Below are 18,026 nucleotides of genomic sequence, written 5' to 3' on the forward strand. Positions count from 1 at the left end.
TGACGTCACAGGCGGATCGGGCTTCCATTGGCGATCGGGAAACGGCGGAGCCAATCGCGGGCCGGAGGCGGCTCTGTGGGCGGGACCTGGTCCGGGTCAGGGCCCGGCGGGGCCGCAGCGGAGCAGCGCGATGGCCCCAGCGCTGGGTCTGGGGGCGCTCCTGGGGCTGCTGGGGCTCCTGGGGGCCCCGGGGGGGGGGACGAAGGGTAAGTGGGACCCTCGGAGTGAGGAACTCCGGAACTGCCATGCCTGGGCACTGGGACCCCCCTAAACCCCCCATTCCCGGGCACTGGGACACCCCCCCCCCCCCCCGCAGCACCAGGACCCCTCTAAACCCCCTTATCCGCACTGGGATCCTTGAACGTCCATTCCTGGGCACGGGAAACCTCCTGAACCGCAATTCCTGGACAGGGGGACCCCCTTGAACCTTCTTTCCCGCGAAGGGAACCTCCCCCAAACCCTATTCCCAGAAGGGAGGCCCCCTGATACTCCATTTCTGCCCACGGGAAACCCCTTGAGCCCCCATTCCTGGGCACTGGGACCACCCTGCACCCCCTTAACTGGCAGTGGGACCCCTTGGATCCCCATTCCTGGGCATTGGGACACCCTGAACCACCTTATTCCTCACTGGGACCACCTGAACTCCCATTTCCATATACGGGGACCCCCCTGCACCCCATCCCCGGCTCCAGAACCCCCCAGAACTCCTTTACTCTGAACAAATACCCCCCTGCAATCCCTTTTCCAGCCATCCTGCCTCTCCCAGCCCCCTGATCCTCCCTTTTCTTTGACTCTGGGAACCCCTGAGTCCCTATTCCTGCACTTCTCAGCCCTCAGATCCCACTTTCCTCAACACTGGGGACCCCTGGACTGCCCTTTCCTGGGCACAGGGACCCCCTGGGCCCTCTGTCTCTCCTTTCCCAGTCCCATCCCCGCCTTTTACTTGAACCTTGGACCCTTCCTGACTCTCTTGGCTCTCCCAATTCCACTTTCTTGACCCTTGCACCTCCCAAACCTGCCAATCTCAGAGTGCTCCCAGTTCTTCACTCCCTGCTCTTCCTGCAGGGGGTCCCAGGCACTGGAACCCCCTTGGCCACAATTTCTGGGCACTGGGACCCCCCTTCACCCCCATTCCTGGGCATGAGGACTCTCTGCAGCCCCCTCATCTGGCACCAGGACCCCCCTATACCTGGTTATCCTGTAGCAGTACCCCCCTGCACCCCCTTTCCTGGCCATCCCACCTCTTCCAGACCCTCCTTTTCCTTGATCCTAAGACCCCCTGACCCGCACTCCAGCTTTTCCCAGCCCGAAGTCCCTCCTTTGGTCTACACCAAACACCTCCAGGACCCCCATTCCCAGCCATCCTGGGTCTTCCTTTCTTGTGACTTCTGTTTTCTCGTCACTGGGGACGCCTGGACCCCCATTTTCCTGGGAACAGAGACCCCTGGACCTCTCATTTCACCCCTCCCAGTCCCTGCACCCATCATTCCTTTATCCTTGGATCCCCTTGGATCCCATCTTGTTCAGCACCAGGATCCCTCTGACCCCCCCCTTATCCTGCACCAGTATCACCCCCTGCCCCCTTTTCCAGCCATCCCACCTCTCCCATCCCCCCTTTTCCTTGACTCTGGGACCCCCTGAACCCCCATTCCTGGGCATGGGGACTCCCCTGCATGTCTCATTCAGCACCCAGACCCCCATAACCCTTTTTTTTTGGGACTGGGACCCCCTGCACATCCTTACTGAGCACTTTGACCCCCCTGTACCCCCTTTCCTGGGCACAGGCACCCTCCTACACCCCCCTGTGTACCAGCAAGACCCCCCTGAACTTCCATTCCCATACACTGGGACCCCCCTACAGCCCCTTATCCTGCACCAATACCCTCTGCACTCCCTTTCTCTACCATTCCGGGTCTCCCCACCCTGTGACCCCCTTTCCCTGACCCTGAGGGCCCCTGGATCCCCCTTTCCTGGACACAGGAACCTCTTGGACTCCCCGTCCCAGCTCTCCCAATTCCTGTACCCTCCTTTTCCTTGACTCTGGGACCCCCCTGAGCCCCCAGTCCTGTGCAGTGGGACCCCCTTGCACCCCCTACCCCGGCACTGACACTCCCTGCACCAACTGCCCTGGGATCCCCAAAGCCCTTCCTGGCTCTGTCAGCTCTCCCTTTCCTTTACCCTTGACCCCCCAGTTCCCCCAAATCTCCGTGTCCCCCCAGTTCTCCACTCCCTGCGGTACCAGCACATGGCGGTGTCAGAGCCCAGCCCGGGGGTCCCCCAGTTCCTGGCCATGGGATTCCTGGATGGGATCCCCATTATGCGCTATGACAGCGAGCGGGGCCGGATGGAGCCACAGACGCCGTGGATGGAGAAGGGACCCGAGCCGGGATTTTGGGATGGAGAGACCAAGATCGCTGAGGTGCACCGGCGCTGGGCTGCCGACAGCCTGGAGACACTGCGGGTCCGGTACAACCATAGCAGGGGTACGTGGGGACAGCTGGGAATTGGAGAGTTCCATGGGGCTGGGCTGGGATCTGTGGGGCTGAGATGTGATCCATAGTGCTAGAAGAGATCTCTGGGCTGGAGGAGGATCTTTGGGTCTGGGATGGGATCTGTGGGCCTGGGGGGGGTCTGTGGGTCTCATGAGGATCTGTGGGACTGGGATGAGATTTGTGGGGCTGACGGACATTTTTGGGGCTGGAATGGGATCTGTTGTGCTATGAGAGATGTGTGGGCTGGAGGGGGATCTTTGGGGCTGGGGAGGATCTGTGGGTCTGAGATGGGATCTATGGGGCTGAGGTGCATCTGTGGGGCTGGGATGTATCTGTGGGGTTGGGTTGCAATCCATGGTGCTATGGGAGATCTCTGTGCTGGAGAGGGAAGCTTTGGGGCTAGGGGAGATCTGTAGGGCCGGGGTGCATCTCTGGGGCTGGGATGTGTATCTGTGGGGCTGGGATGGAACCTGTGAAGCTGGGATGAATCTGTGGGCCTGGGGGACCTGAGGGGCTGGGGGCAATCTGTGGGGCTGGGCTGGGATCTTTGGGGCTAGGAGCGATCTGTGGGGCTGGGCTGGGATTTGTGGGTCTAGGGGGCATCTGTGAGTCTGGAATGGGATCTGTGTGGCTGGGCTGGGATTTGTGGGGCATTTGTGGGGCTGGGGGTGATCTGTGGGGCTAGGTGGAAATCCATGGGGATCCAAGGGGCTGGGATGAGGCTCTGTGGGTCTCCATCACACTCTGTATGGGGCTCTGTGGGGCTGGGACACAATTCCATGGGTCTCTCTGGGTCTGTTTGCCCCCCAGGTCTCCACACACTGCAGTGGGTTTCTGGCTGTGACCTCCTGTCCGATGGGACTGTCCAGGGATCGGACCGGTACGGCTACGACGGGCAGGATTTCCTCGCCTCCGAGCTGGGATCCAACAGCTTCGTGCCAGCCAACATCGCTTCCCAGGTCACCAAGAGGAAAGGGGAACACGAACAGATCGAGGTGGAGCAGTGGATAAAATACTTGGGGCTCACCTGTCCAGAATGGCTCCAGATATTCATCAGATACGGGCAGGAGGCGCTGGAGCGCAAAGGTGGGGATGGAATTCCCATCAAAATGTGGAATTTGAGAATGGAGGACTTAGGAATGTGGTAATTTGCAGGGGAATTCCATGGATGGATCTCAGCCCCATTCCCTTGCCTTGGGAATTCCAGATCACATCATCTCCCCATGCTCGTGGGAATTCCATGGTTGGATGTCGCCATTATCCCATTCCAGAGCCCCCTGATGTCCACGTGTCCAGCAAAGAGGAACACGGGATCCTGACGTTGTCCTGCCGTGTGTATGGATTCTACCCCGGGGTCATCGGGATCAGCTGGATGAAAGGGGATGAAATCCGGGATCAGGAGATGGAGTGGGACGGGGTCGTTCCCAACAGCGACGGCACCTTCCACAGCCGGGCCAGGATCGAGGCGCTGCCGGGGGAGTGGGAGCAGTACCGGTGCCGGGTGGAGCACGCCGGGATGCCAGAGCCTGGGATCTTTGCCTGGGGTGAGGCTGGGAATGTGGAATGTGGGAACTGGGAATTTGGGAACTGGGAATTTGGGAATGTGTCGTAGTGAGATGGGGGTTCCCCTCCCCCTCCTCACACTCCCACCCCTCCCAGAGCCAGATTCCATCAGGAATTCCACCCCAGTGGTGGTCGCCCTGTCCGTCATCGCTGCCATCATCATCATCAGCCTCATGGGATTCGGTGTCTGGAAGCTCCAATCTGGTAACTCACAGGATGGGGGTGGGGAAGGGGCACAGATCCACCTGACAGCATTCCAGAAATCCTGTGCCACAGGTGCTGATCCTGCTTTATTTCCATAGGGAACAGGGAGAGGAATGGATACAACACAACGCCTATGAGTGTACCAGCAGTGTGTCTGGATACAGATCCAGATACTCTCCTTGATGGATCCCAGGATGGATTCAGGTGTGTGATCCAGAATCTCATGGATCCAGAATCTCATGGATCTTCTGTTTTCCATAGGAGCAGATGCTTGAACTGATGGCTCCCCTGCAGGTATGGAGTGGGATCCAGGTGGGATTCCAAGGGGAATCAGAGCATAGTGGATGGAGCAGGATTGGGATGGGATTCCAGATCAGGGCAGGGTTCCAGAGTAGGATCAGAATTCTGGAGTGCTATCAGGGCTGGATCCATAGGTCAGGATCAGGCTGGATGGATGGAGTGGGATAGAGGTGGAATTCCACAGTGGGATTGGGTGGGATGGCTGGAGAAAGATGATGCTGGATTCCAGAGGAGCTCCTGCTCTCTGTGAGCTCCACAGCCAGATTCACCCCTTGGGATAAGGACGGAGACATGGTGACTCTGTCCCCCACTCTCATCCCAGCAGGAATCACCACCTAAGCAATCCATGGAGCTGGATCCAGCCCCTTCCCTCTGCCTGGGGAAAGCCAGGAGCTGCTGGCAGAGCTCATCCTGCTGCTTCCACCCACCCTGGCACCCCCGTGCCTCTTCCTGATGGATCAACTTCCTGCTTTTTCTTGTCTGAAAATCAAGAACCACAATTATTCCCAATGCTTTAATTAAATCTCCTGTTTTGGCAATAAATTCTTATCCCCTCCTCTGGCATTCGGCAGTTCCTCTTTGGGAACCAGGAATGGGATTGGGACACCAGAAATGAGAACGGGGCCAGTGGCAGCAGGTTGTGAACAGCAGGAATGGAAATGGGGATAACAGGAATTGGAATGGGGACAGGAATGGAAACACCAGGAGACAACGGGACTGGGATGGAAACACCAGGAATGGGAATGGGGACAGGGATGGGGACCCCAGAGATGGAGGTGTCCCGGGTTTTAGTTTGGGGTCTCCTGTAATCCCCCAAACCACCATGAGGGCACAGACACCAATAATGGGACCGGGCTGGGGCCAATCATGGACAGGGCAGGGGCGAGCAGAGCAGGGGACGGTCCCACGGGAACTGCTCGGGAATGGGAAGAGTAAAAGGTGATGCCGCTCCCGGCTCTGCCCCTCTCTGGCTGTGAACCTGCCATGGGAGCTCCCCCAGCTCCTGCAGCCCAGAGCAGCTGCGTGTTCCCATCTGGAGCTCTGTGTGTTCCCACCTGGAGCTGTTGCCCTTCCAGCTCTAAAAGCTCATTCTATCGCTCACTAGTACAGCTTATTAGTGCCTCTCTAGAAAATTCCTAAAGTGGACTTTATCCCTCTTTGGGAAGAGTTTCAACAGACAGGAGTTTGTATCCGTTCATTTTGGATCTATGTCCAGAATTAAGATAATCACAGTCATAAAATACCACAAACATCATTTGTTGCAATACCAACTAGCAAAAGAGAATAAAAAGGTGTCACGGGCCGGCGGGGACCCCTCGGTGCCGCTCATCGCCCCCTCACACCCCCCGGGGCCGCCCTGCTGATCGCTCGGGGCAGCTCTTTGAGGTACCGAGTGGCACAAACCCCTTGTCGCAAATGTTTTATTCCGTATATTTTTTCGCTATATTTTATTCTATTTACACCTCGTAGGACCTGCCGTGCAGGTCCTTCAGTGACACGGGGCGGCAGAGACTCCCCAGTGCGGTTCTTTACTTGTATTTTATTCAATGTTTTGTATTTCGTTCACACTTCCCGTCCCTCGGTGCCGCCCTTCTGTCCCCGCCCAGTGATGCGGCTTTTTCGGGCACACCGAACACCGTCCGAACTCCACGGTGCCATCCCCGCCGCTCCCTCGGGGCAGCTCTTTTTAGATACGGAGCGGAGACCGCTCGGCGCAGGTTTTTATTCCATTTATTTTATTGTCTCTAATCGATTGTATTCACAGCTCGCCTGTCCCGCTGTGCAGCTCCTTCAGTGACACGGGACGGCCGGGACCCCTCCGTGCCGGTCCCCAGCCCCTCACACTCCCCGCTCCCTCGGGGCAGCTCTTTTAGATCCGGGGCGGCGGGGACCCCCCGAGCGCGGCTTTTGATTCTATTGATTTTATTCTCTCTGCTTAATTCCAGTCACCCCTCGCCCTCCCCTCGGTGCGGCCCTTTGACAACACCCGAGAGCGGGTCCCTCGGGGCAGCTCTTTCGGTGACTCGGGGCAGCTCTTTTAGTGTATTTTATTCTACTTTCTATATTTTATTCCATTCCATTTTATTCCCGCACCCCACCCAGGGCGACTATTTCACCGCCGCTCCTCCTCGCCCGTCTCGCCGTGCAGTTCTTTCAGTTATCGGGTGGCGGAGACTCCCCCGGTGCGGCTCTTGGGTTTTACTTTGTTTTATCCTCTGTATTTTATTCTCTTCAGACCTCGCCCCCATCTCCGGTGACTCCCGACAGGGTCCGTCCCGCGGGGCGGCTCGTCAGTGCCGGCCGGGCCCCCTCAGTGCCGATCTCTGTTCCATTTCCTTCATTATGTGCTTTGTATTCGCACTTCGCTCGTCCCGCGGGGCGGCTCCTCAGACACGGGGGGGGACCGGGGACCCCTCGGTGAAGCGTTTTGTTTCACTTATTTTATTTTCTTTTCTGTAGTTTCCTCCATCCCCACCCCGCCGGTCCCTCGGGCAGCTCTTCCAGGCGCGGGCGGCGCAGACCCCCCGGGGCGGCTCTTTGGTTGTATTTCCCTCTGCTCGGTATTTCATTCCATCCCCTTCCGCCCGTCCCGCGAGGCGGCTCATTCAGTGCCACGGCCCGGCGGGGACCCGGCGGGGCGGCTCCCCCAGGGCCCTTCTCCTTCTCCTTCTCCTCGTTCCCGCCGGGATTCCCCGCCCGCCCCTCCCCAGCACGACCCGGCGGTGCCGCTGCCGGAGCCGGAGCCGAGCCGGGCCCTTCCCAGTACTCCCAGTCTGCCCAGCCATCGCCGAGCGCCCCAGGGAGGGCTTCGAGTGAGGACGGCATAGGAGCTGCTGGGGGGTCTCACCGCGGTTCTCTTTGGTTTGTTCTTCCTAAGCTGGGAAAAACACATTTTTGGAGTTTTCTGCCACAAATGTGTTCCCTCCTCCGCTCACCCAAAGGGATTTGGGGCTGTTTTCCCATTTTGGGGCGAATAAAACCAGTGCCATAAGTCTGTGCAGGACGCAGCATCCCTGCAGCCTGTGGAGCCTGTGCTGGCTTGTGCCTGGCAGTGGAATAAAGCGGGTCAGGGACCAATGAATCAGTGGTTAATCAGCCAAATAAATTGCTCCTAATTAGGGGGCGGGAGAAAAGAGGCCCCAGGGCTTCTGCTGAATCGCTGCTCTACAGCCGGGTATGAGCCCCACAACACGGTATTTGTGTCTATTTCTAAATAGGCATTTCATTCATTAATGTCTATTTCTAAATAGGCATTTCATTCATTAATTCTTGATATTTTATTCCTCTTTTATTGACATATTTTTGACTCTCTTAGAGATCAGTATCAACATTTGGTCTTTCATTTTCCCCATTCTTGGGGAGCGAGGAGGTTTTTCCCTCTCAGTCTCTCGTGCTGCAGCTCCTTGTCCCTGCCCCGGTTTTCCTCCCTGTGCACACAAACCCCAGACCGGCCCCTCGGTGCCCTCCCCGGGCCGTCAGGGCGAGTCCCCCCGCACTGTGGGGCTGTGGCTGGGCAGGGAGCTCGGGCCCCGCTGCCAGTTCCCCCCAGGCCGGGCCAGCGCGGGGTCAGCGGGGCTTTGGCTCCCCGTGCCCTCCCCCGTGTCCCAGCCCCGTGTCCCCAGCCCGGGTCTGTGTCCCCACCCTGTGCCCCCCCGGCTGTGCCGCCACATGCAGGACCAGGACGGCTGCAGGGTCTGAGCCCGACGGGGCAGGTGGGGGCTGCGGGGAGCCCCCCGTGCCCCTGGAGTGCAGGGACTGGGGGGTCGTGTCTGCTGGGCCCCCCAGATTGGTGGGGGAGAGGAACTGGAGGGGGTGCTGATGGGGGTGGAATGATGCCACCCCTCGGGTCCCCAAGGGCTGCCCAGGGTGGGCAAACTGAGGCCCGGACTGAGGGAGGAGGGGCTGGAGGGGCTTTTCTCGAGGCTCTGATTGGGGGTCCCACGCTGGGACCCCCAAAGGGGAGAGGAGAGGGTTTTTGGGGGACACTGAGCTCTTTCTGCTCCTGTGCAGAGGGATGTGCAGGGATGTGTTGGGTGTCACCAGGGAGCTTTACCCCAGGACACCCTGCCTTGGGCTCTGGGGTGGGGGGGATGATGGGTGCTCTTGAGTACCCTCTTTTTCCATGCCCCTTCCTTGAACAGGATCTGGCATTCCAGAACATGGGGGGTCTTCACCGCAGCCCCCCCCACTGTCCCCTCGGGGCCCTGATGGCCACCCCCAAACTATCCCTTGTGCTGGCAGAGGAGTTGCCCCCAGGGGCTATTTGGGGGGACGCTGCCCCTTCCCACCCCATCCCTGATGTCCCTGACGGGGCTCGGCATCCCCCTCTGCAGTGTCCTGGTGGGTGGCACAGAGGGGACAGCCCGCTTGTCCCAGCCTGAACGGCATCTCTGGGAGCTGCGCAGGATCCTGTGTCCCCTGCCAGGTCACCCACCCCCCCGGGGTCCCCTCAAGGCAGGGACAGGGTGTGACAGCCCGGGGAGAGCTCAGGGTCACACGGAGCCCGGAGAAAATGGGGCTGGGACAGACGCTCAGGGGGGATGTGGGAGCTGAGTAAGGGGATGTGGGAACCAGCGCTGCCATCCCTGTCCAACAATCACCTGCACAAATGAACGAGGCCCTTTCCTGGCTCTGCTCTCTGGTGGCCTCAAGCACCTGAGGAACAGGGAGCAAAATCCCCTGACACCCTCCCACGTCCCTTCCCGGGGGTTTCTTCCCTCCCCACCCCCGTGGGGTGTGTCCCACAGCTGCTTCCAGGGCTGCTGCAGCAGCACCTTTGGGGGGTCAGGGTTAGGGGTCCCTGAGAGCCCTGGATGCAGCCCCAGGTGAGCAAAGCCCCCCTGAGCACAGCCAGGGGTGTCCCCGCCCTGCTGCAGGGACAGACCCCCGGCCCCAGCACCACCTCTGCCCTCCCCAGCTCTGCCCCTCCCTCTTGTGCTGGGAGAGAGAAGGAGCCTTTCCCTGGAGCAGAGGCCTGGCCCAGGGCTGGGAAATGGTTCTGGGTGGGGAAGGCTGGTGGGTTCCATCCCCCTGACCCACTGGGGGCCGGTGGGGGAAGGGCTGGAGGGGCCCTTGGGAGGGGTTTGGGAGCTGCTGTCCCCCCACCCAGAGGAATCTCCTGGAGCTTTGATCCAAAACAGGCCTGGGGGTGGGTGGGAGTCAATGAATCTGAGAGAGAGGAAAGGAAGGGGAAATCTCTGAGGGAGAGACATTTCTGTGCCTCCATCACCATTTTCCCACCTCCCCCCCCCCCCCCCCCCCCCCCCCTCGGTTTTCCCTCCAAAATGCCCCAAGCTGCAGCCTGGAGCAGGAGGGATTTGGGGATGGGGAACAGGAACAAAATGCTGCTTCAGTGAAACCTTATTGAAAATTCCAGCATTTGGACAGGGAAAAACATCCTTTTGGGTCTTCCCTTTGCAAACACAGACAGGGGGTCCTCACCTGGAAACTCTTTACCTGTGGGGGAAGTACCAGGTGCAGGGGCTGGGAATAATTTTATTCACTGTGGTGATTGTAGGAACACCTGCTGGGCATTGATGTGGGGGGTTTATAGAGTTTTAATAAGTACAGAAACCCTTTGCAGTTGCCACTGACTAGACAGCAGCAGCCACAGGTATTTCTGCTCTGTGTCAGTTGGTCCTTGTTTTGTTGGTTTTTTGAATTTTCATGCTTATAAACATTCCACAAATTGCTCCTATGGAGCTGTTTTGCTTTGCTGAGGAGAGCTGTGAGTGCCTGGGGGGATTATCAGCTCTCTGTGCTTTATTTTAGGAGCACAGGAGCATCCTGGCAAAGCCCTGGGCTGGAGCAGGAGCTGTGCAGGCCCCGGGAGCTCGGGGTGTTGTCCGAGCTGAGGTGGTGGCAGGAGGAGCTGAGGGTGCCCCTGTCCCCTCTGTGCCCCCCCAGGGGTGGCGGCGCCTTCCCCAGCCCTTCCTCCCTGCGGGCTGGCCTTGCCCAGCTGCCAGGCTGTGGCTCCAGGCCTGGCTGGCCCCGGGAGGGGCTGGCACTGCCTCCTGCTCCGGAGCAGCGCTGGGACCCCGGGGCACGTTCATCCCCCCGGGCTCTGCCTTGCCCAGGGTGCCCTGGGCGGGAGCACAGCCAGGCTGGTGCTGAGGGTGTCCCCGGGGCAGGAGCAGCTGGGAGGGTCCCAGCCCCGTGCTCAGCACCCCCCACCCCCCACCCTGGCCTGGTTTAACCCCGGGGGCAGCTGATCCCTCCCAGCTGCTCCCACACTCTGCTCCACCCTGGGCTGGGGAACACAATCCAAGGGGGAAATGCCAATCCCCACGGGCTCAGCTGGGACAGTTTAATAAGGAAACCAAACCCAATCACATGATGGAAAAAGCCACGGGGGCTCCATCCCCAGCTCATTTTCCACCCCCCAAACTCACATTTTCCTCAGATTTGAGACACTTGGACCACTTCATGAAACAACCACCAATTCCCAACCTTGTCCCCTCCTTTTCCTTCATGTTTTTGGGTGTTGAGCCCAATTTTGGGCTGGCCCTGGAACCTTCCAGCAGTTCCTGTTCATAGAGGTAGAATGATTTATTTTCTCATGTATCCAAAACCTGGGGGGAAAAAACGGGAAAAAAAATCAGAAAATTTCTGCAGTTTGTTTCAGCATCAAGAAAGAGGATAAAAGAGGATAATCCCAAACCCACAGGGGAGCAGGGCAAGGACTCCAACCCCTCTCCCTGAGCAGCAGCACCAACAACTGGCTGGGACCCCCATTCCCAGCTCCCTGCCCCGCTGAGGGGGGAGGAGGAGAACTGGGAAGGAGGGAGGGGTGGGGGGAAGGGCTTGGTCGGGTTTAGTTCTCCTTCTCCTGCTCTCATTCCCGCAGTACCAATTTAATTCCCACGCCCACTGGGAGTCTGATTTGCCCGCGCTGGTGCTCGGGGAGGGATCTCTCCCGCTCCCCACGCCAAGTGCCGAGCCCTCCGTTGGATTTTCCCTGCCCTGCCCGCCGGCAGAGGGAGGGAGAGCGGCTTTCGTGGGTGCCGCCCCCAGGCAGGGCCCCCGCGCCCCCCGAGCTGTCCCGCAGCTCCCTCCTCAGCCGGCCCGGATCCATCTGCTGGCAGAGCCCGGGCAGCATCTCGGCGGCTCCGCAGGGCACTCGGGTGTGGGGGGGGAGCGGCACAGACGGCGCAGCGGGGCATGACGGGAGTTGTAGTACACGGGAACCTCAACATGGCGCGGGGCTCCGGGCTCCGCCCGACCGCTGCAGTTCTGAACGCCGATTGGCTGCGAGCGGTGACGGGCGGGGGCAGCGGCCAATGGGAGCGGCGCAGGCGGAGGGCGGGACGTGGGAGCGCCACGTGGAGCGGAGAGGGGAGAGCGGCGAGTTTGGGGGGACTCGGGGCGGGTTTTGGGGGTCCCTCCTGACTCCCCCCAGGCTGCGGGACCCCCCGTGCCGTGTGGGCCGTGACGGTGAAGGTGGAGAAGCCGGGTAAGCCCCTCCCCCCACCCGGGACTGCCGTCAGGGCCCTCCCAATACCCCCCAGAAATACCCCTGAGATCCCGAAACACCCACGTGGGACCCCCAAAGCTCCCCCAGGATGTCCCAAATCCCCTCCTAGGCCCTCCAGAGTCCCCCAAAACACCCCAGAGCCCCCTAAAACACCGCAGAGAACCTTCCAGACACTCAAAACCACCTCAGAGCCCCCCCCCCAGACTTTCGTCCAGACCCTGCAAACCGCCCCGGGCCCATCCAGCCTCCCCACAGACCTCCCCAAGTTCCATCAACCTCAAGCTGAAACTTGCTGGTTTGAATTCCCTTGGCCTTAATCTGCGTATTTTGGAGGGGGTTTTGCCTAATCTTGATGGTTTGGAGTTTTAGGGGATCTGTGCCAGGCACTCCATTTGGGGGGATGGGAGGATCCCAGGATTTTCCAGCATCCAGGGATGCTCCCCAAGCAAAGCCTTTCGCAGCCCAGCAAGGGAGAGCCCCAGAACCTCAAAGCAGAGACACCAGAGAGGGGAAACTCTTGGCAGACCTTTTTTGGGCTTAAACTTCCTGTTTTGGGGTGACTGTTGTGGGTGCAGGGGGGACACAGTGCTGGGGAAGGGGGTTTGAAGGGGTCAGAGGGCCAAGGAAAGGGGGTCCAGCGGGACCCTGTGCCAAGGAAAGGGGGGTCCGGGAAAGGGGTTCGTGGGCTAAGGAGACCCAGAGTAGCCAGAAAAAGGGGTTCAAGGGGCCCCCCAGTGTTTCAAAAAGGGGGGGTCTGTGGTCTGGAAAATGCAGGATTGGGGGTCCCAGGGGTCTCAGAGCAAAGGAAAAGCGGGAAGTGGAGGCGTGAAGAGGTGGAATGGCCAGGAAAGGGGGTGCAGGGGGAGTGTTGGTGCAGGATAAGGGGGTGCAGGGGTGTCCCAGTGCCTGGGAATGGGGGAACAGCAGGGTCCCAAAGTCAAGGAAGGGCAGGACTGGGGGTGGGGAGAAGTGTTTGGGAAGTCCAGGAGGTCCCTGTGCCCAGAAAAGGGGAGTGCAAGGGGTGTCAGGGTAAAGGAAAAGGGAGTGTGGAGTCTGGGAGAGGCAGGATGGGTGGGAAAGACGGGGCAGGGAGGAGGCGTCCTAGAGTTAAGGAAACGGGGTCTTATGTGAGGTGACCTGGGATGGCTGGGAATGGTGGCTGGAGGGTCCCTGGGATGAAAGAAAAGAGGGATCCAGGAGCTCGGAGAGGCAGTATGGGCAGGAAAGGGGGTGCAGGAGGATCCCGGAGTCAGGAAAAGGGGGGTGTGGGGGTTGGAAAACCAGGAATGGCTGGGCAGGGGGATTCCAGTGCCCGTGGAAAGGATGTTCTTGACGTTTTAGCCTTAATGGAATTCTCTCTCCCTACGAATCCCTAGGAATTTGGGAGCTTAGATAACAAAAGAACTAGCCAACTTCTTTGAATTCCAACTTGACTGGTGAGAAGGTGAGGGGGGACAGAGAGGTGTCTGTGAGGGGCCCTTGGATTCTGCTACAGATCCCTTGTCCTGAGCCAGCTTTTCCATCTGCAGAGGAGTGTCTGAGTGCCAGCACTGCCAGCCCCTGTCCCCAGCCTGTCGTCCCTGACCAGAGGACGAGGAGAGGACTCTGCACTGCCAGAGGGTTCCACCCCATCCTCTTCTGTGGCCTCCATCTCCCACCTGGGTTATTCGGAGGAGTCAGCACCTCACCTTTCCTCTGCAAGCTTGTGTCATTATGGCCTATCTCATGTTTGGAGGTAGGGCCAGGGCTTTTTGGGAGTGCACTCAGAGGCCCAGCCCAGCACAGGGGGAAAAAGAAGAGAGTAAAAGCCCCGACATCACAGTGAAGGGGGAACAGAAAGAGAGTAAAAGCCCTGATGTCACAGTGAAGGGGGAAAAGGAGGAGAATAAAACCTCTGATGTCACAGTGAAGGGGGAAAAGGAGGAGAATAAAACCCCTGATGTCACAGTGACACAGGATGGGGCTAAATCAGAAGAACAGTCCAAGCCAATGCTAAGTGTCCTTATCCAGAAAAGGAAATGTAAGACCAAACCAGCCCGTCCAGAGGACGATGAGGGGGCTGCTGCACCTCCACAGCAAGCAGACCCAGAGCCTGAGATCATCACTGAGTCATTGTCATTTGATAATCTCCGTAGTTTGCGGAAAGACATTGCTCGACACCCGGGTGAGCCCATCCCAACTTGGTTGATCCGAGTTTGGGACCTCATGGGTGAAACCTTACAACTGGATGGTGCTGAAGCCAGGTTTTTGGGGGCTCTGGCCCAGGATGTGGCTATTGAACAGGTGTTTGTGAGGGAATCAAAGCCCCTCTCACTCTGGGCACGACTTCTAACGAGTGTAAGAGAGACGCTGGTTTATGGAGAAATCCTGCAGGAACATCACATGAAGAAGACTTGGAAGACCATGGAAGAAGGAATTTTACGTCTGAGGGAGATGGCAGTGATGGATGTGCTTTTTGGAAGGGGTGGGCAAACCAATAATGACCCTGACAAGGTCAGATGCACACCATACATGTGGTGGATCCTTTCACGCACAGGGCCAGCTGAATACACCAATTTCCTGGCATCCATCTACAGGGAAGAGAACCAAGAAACAGTGGGCGCTGTAGCAAATAAACTCTGGATATATGAAGGCATGACCCACAGCCCAATGCAGGCCCGTATTTCTGCTGTAGAGACATTGGTTGCAGAGGTAAAGAATGAGCAGAGGAAACTTAGAGAGGAGATGAGAGAGATTAGAGAGGAGATCAAGGAAAGCCTCCAAGTGGCACCAGTGCCATTCAGAGCCTCAAAGGTCAGAGCCAGACGCCCCCCAGCTAAAGAAAGGGAACAGGCCTCATTAACTGAGATGTCGTATTTCCTGGCCAAACATGAGATAAATTTCCTGTAATGCACCTGAGAGGTTTGTTAGGGGAAACAGTTTGGTTTAACTCTGCCTCAAGCAAAGGCAAAGCCATTTGTGGGACTGTGTTTGCTCAAGGATGAGGTTGCACATGGTGGGTGATGCAGGAAGGTGGAGAAACATATTGTATACCTGAAGGGGACCTTATCTCTGTAAACTCCCCACAGCACTGTACCTGTATGTCTGTATCTGCAAATGTGTATATACTTGAAATGTGTAAGTTTGATATGGGGTGTTGGTATGGAAGAGAATTCAGGGTGGATAATGGTGCAGTTTTGGCTGTTAGAGAAATTCCCTCTTCCTACCAGCACAGAATTTCAGGAGTTAAAGCCCAACCCCCATACCACTAGATTTAAAAAGAAGTAGCCAACTGCTTTGAATTCCAGCTTGATTGCTGAGGGGGTAACTGTGGAGGGAGAGGGGTTTGTTTTGGGGGGGAGTGGAACGACATCACTCTTCTTGGCCAGCTGCGGTGAGTGCAAGCCACCATTTGCTGGACTCGTGAAGTTGTTTGGAGGGAGCCGAGTTGTCCTGGTTTTGGCCACCCACGACCCCAGCTCAGCTCTGGTGCTCTGTGCTGCTCATTGGAGGGAGAGAGAGGGAAGAGCTGTGGCCACTGCCCTGGATTCTTGCTACAGATCCCTTTCCTGAGCCAACTTTCAGTCTGCGGAGGAGTGAGCACCAACACCGCCAGCCCCTGTCCCCAGCCTCTCATCCCTGGGCAGAGGACAAGGAGAGGACTCTGCACTGCCTGCCAGAGGGTTCCACCCCATCCTCTTCTGTGGCCTCCATCTCCCACGGGAGTTATTTGGAGGAGTCGGCGCTTCACAGACCACCTTTCGTCTTTGTCTTACCAGAGAAACTGCGAGTCACTTCTCTGCCAGCCAAGGCTCGGCATCAGCCCCTGCTCCCATAAATACAATTGCACCAAGGGAGCAGAAACAAAAGATTCATTTAAAGGGATTTGTTCTTTTTTTTTTTCCTTTCAGGCTGCAGTGTAGTTGTTTTGTCCTAGTTTTGGTTATATATATTTGTAGTTAAGAACTGTTATTCTTTGTTCCTATACACTTTTTTTTCTGATAAAAACTCCTAAATTTCAAAGTTGTGGTGATTTTTTGGGGAAGCCCTTCTTTTCTGGTCCATAGAAATATCTTAGTTGTCTTCTAAACTAAGACAACCCTGCAGAGCATCACATCTGGTTTTGGTCTTGTGTGGGGGGCTGGCCCTGGGTGGACACCAGGGACCCACCACAGCTGCTCCCTCCCTCCTCTCTGCAACTTGGCAGAGGAGACAAAACACAACAAGGGATTCAGGAGTTAAAGGCTGGAGAGAGAACACTTTAGGTGGAATTTTCAGTGGATTTAAGGGAATTTTCTGTGAAGTGAAGAGGATTTTAGTGGAATCTTGAGGATTTGGGGTGAAATTCTGAGGATTCTAGGAAGGATTAAGGGTCTTTTGACTGGAATGATGAGATTTGGGGGCAATTAGGCATATGTTATGTGGAATTAAGTGAATTTGGGTGGATCTAAAGGGATTTGGGGTAAAATCAGCAAGATTTTGACAGGAATATAAGGATTTGAAGTGGAATTAGGATAACTTTGAGTAGAACCGTAGTGATATGAGGTGAAAATCTGGAGAGTTGAAGTGGAATTAGGGAAGTTTTGGTCGAAAGAAAAGAACTTGAGTGGAATTAAAGGGGAGTTCCTGTGGAATGCTGGGGATTTGAGGTGAAATTGGGGGGGATCTGGGATGAAATTCTGAGGGTTCTGGAAGGTATAAAGGGACTTTTGAGTGGAATTCAGGAATTTGGAGTGGAATTAGGGGCTCAGTGCCCCAGAAGAAATGATGGGACGGAACAGGTGTGTAAAGTCAACAGATTGGCTCTTCCCAATGAATTTCCAATGTTGGTCTGTGTCCTGATTAATGTTCCTCCTCCTGCATTCACCCAAGTGCCCACAGGGAACCAGGAGGATGTCAAGACCACCAGCCAGGTGTTTTCCCAACGTGGATCACTGGGAATGTGGGTCATCAGATGTGTTCTCAGTGTGGGTCCTCCAGTGCATGATGGAGTTGGAGCAGCAGATGAAGCTCTTCCAGCAGTTGGGGCACTTGTAGCGCTTCCCTTATTGGTGGGTGTGTTGATGTCTCGTCAAGGTGCAGCTTCAGTTGAAGCTCTTCCCACACAACTGTAGGGCCTCTCCCCAGTGTGGATGCATCAATGCCTGACAAGGATGGATTTCTGGTTGAATCTCTTCCCGCAGTCGGTGCAGCAGAAGGGCCTCTCCCCCGTGTGCGTCTGCTGATGCACGAGGAGATGGGAGCTGGTCTGAAACCTTCTCCCACACTCGGAACACTCATAAGGACGTTGCCTAGTGTGGATCTGCTGGTAGTGGATCAGGGTGGAGCTCTGGCAGAAGCCCTTCCCACATTCCCCACACGTAGAGGCCCATTCTCCAGTGTGGATGATCTGATGTTGAATTGTAAAAAAATGGATTGGGAATTGGTCACAAGTCAGTGTTTGAGTTGCTGAATATTTTGGATAGTTTACAGTTTGCACAGTTCTCTCAATTTCACACAGTTTCATGTTTTAATAAAGAATTAATAAAGGGTAATAGAAAGGGGGGAGTGTGGAAGGGTTTGAGGGGAGGCCGGGTTTATCACTTTAGCCAGGCATGAGGGCGGGAAGGCTGTGAGGTAACAGCTCCAATCAGGGGCTGTTGCCAGGGTCCAGGCAGCTGGGGATAGGGGTTGGAAGGGCAACGGGACCACCAGTTACAATTAATGTCACAGTAAAAATTGGCCATGAATAGATCTCCAATCCAAAGACTGGACCAGCCCAGGGGCAGGAACAGGGCGGGGAAACAACAGTATAAAAGCAACAGTTTCTCTTTGGTTCAGGGGCTCCTGGAGCAGCTCTAGTGAGCTAGCCAAGCTGCTGCAGGTGTTTCCCAGAGTTCCCCAGTGCACATTGTTAAATAAGTTTTTCCTATTTCACTTCTATTTGAATTCTGCCTCTAAATTTTTGGATCGAGGGATTTTTCCCGCAGGTGGGGGCTCATCTGGGATCCAAAGTCCACTGCCCTGACTGGGAA

The 18,026-nt window shown here is 56.9% G+C and overlaps 2 protein-coding genes across 5 annotated transcripts in view; both read left to right on the forward strand.

The window, feature by feature from the left end:
- Positions 1–18,026, forward strand: part of LOC139673816 (zinc finger protein 850-like) — a 554,262-nt gene that overhangs the window by 243,842 nt on the left and 292,394 nt on the right. The gene's annotated exons all lie outside the window — the stretch shown is intronic.
- On the forward strand, positions 96–5,123 carry LOC139673829 (class I histocompatibility antigen, F10 alpha chain-like). Of its 4 annotated transcripts, none has more exons than XM_071559653.1 (8): positions 96–206; positions 2,220–2,483; positions 3,303–3,578; positions 3,764–4,036; positions 4,152–4,259; positions 4,358–4,396; positions 4,521–4,553; positions 4,882–5,123. In XM_071559653.1, the coding sequence occupies exons 1-7, from the start codon at positions 131–133 to the stop codon at positions 4,532–4,534; spliced, it is 1,050 nt and encodes a 349-aa protein (XP_071415754.1). In that variant the 5' UTR covers positions 96–130; the 3' UTR covers positions 4,535–4,553; positions 4,882–5,123. The 4 variants fall into 4 exon arrangements, with proteins under 4 accessions (XP_071415754.1, XP_071415753.1, XP_071415752.1 ...); XM_071559652.1 differs by having other exon boundaries at positions 4,885–5,123; XM_071559651.1 differs by having other exon boundaries at positions 4,358–4,553.

The sequence above is a fragment of the Pithys albifrons genome, chromosome 7 (assembly GCF_047495875.1).
Source record: "Pithys albifrons albifrons isolate INPA30051 chromosome 7, PitAlb_v1, whole genome shotgun sequence".
NCBI classification, from domain to species: Eukaryota; Metazoa; Chordata; class Aves; order Passeriformes; family Thamnophilidae; genus Pithys; species Pithys albifrons.

Excerpts from the sequence above, each read along its gene's own strand:
- LOC139673829 (XM_071559651.1), top strand. The coding sequence starts at position 131 with ATGGCCCCAGCGCTGGGTCTGGGGGCGCTCCTGGGGCTGCTGGGGCTC. Across the intron at positions 4,037-4,151 it reads GCCTGGGATCTTTGCCTGGG|AGCCAGATTCCATCAGGAAT; the intron begins GTGAGGCTGGGA and ends CACCCCTCCCAG. Across the intron at positions 4,260-4,357 it reads TGTCTGGAAGCTCCAATCTG|GGAACAGGGAGAGGAATGGA; the intron begins GTAACTCACAGG and ends TTATTTCCATAG.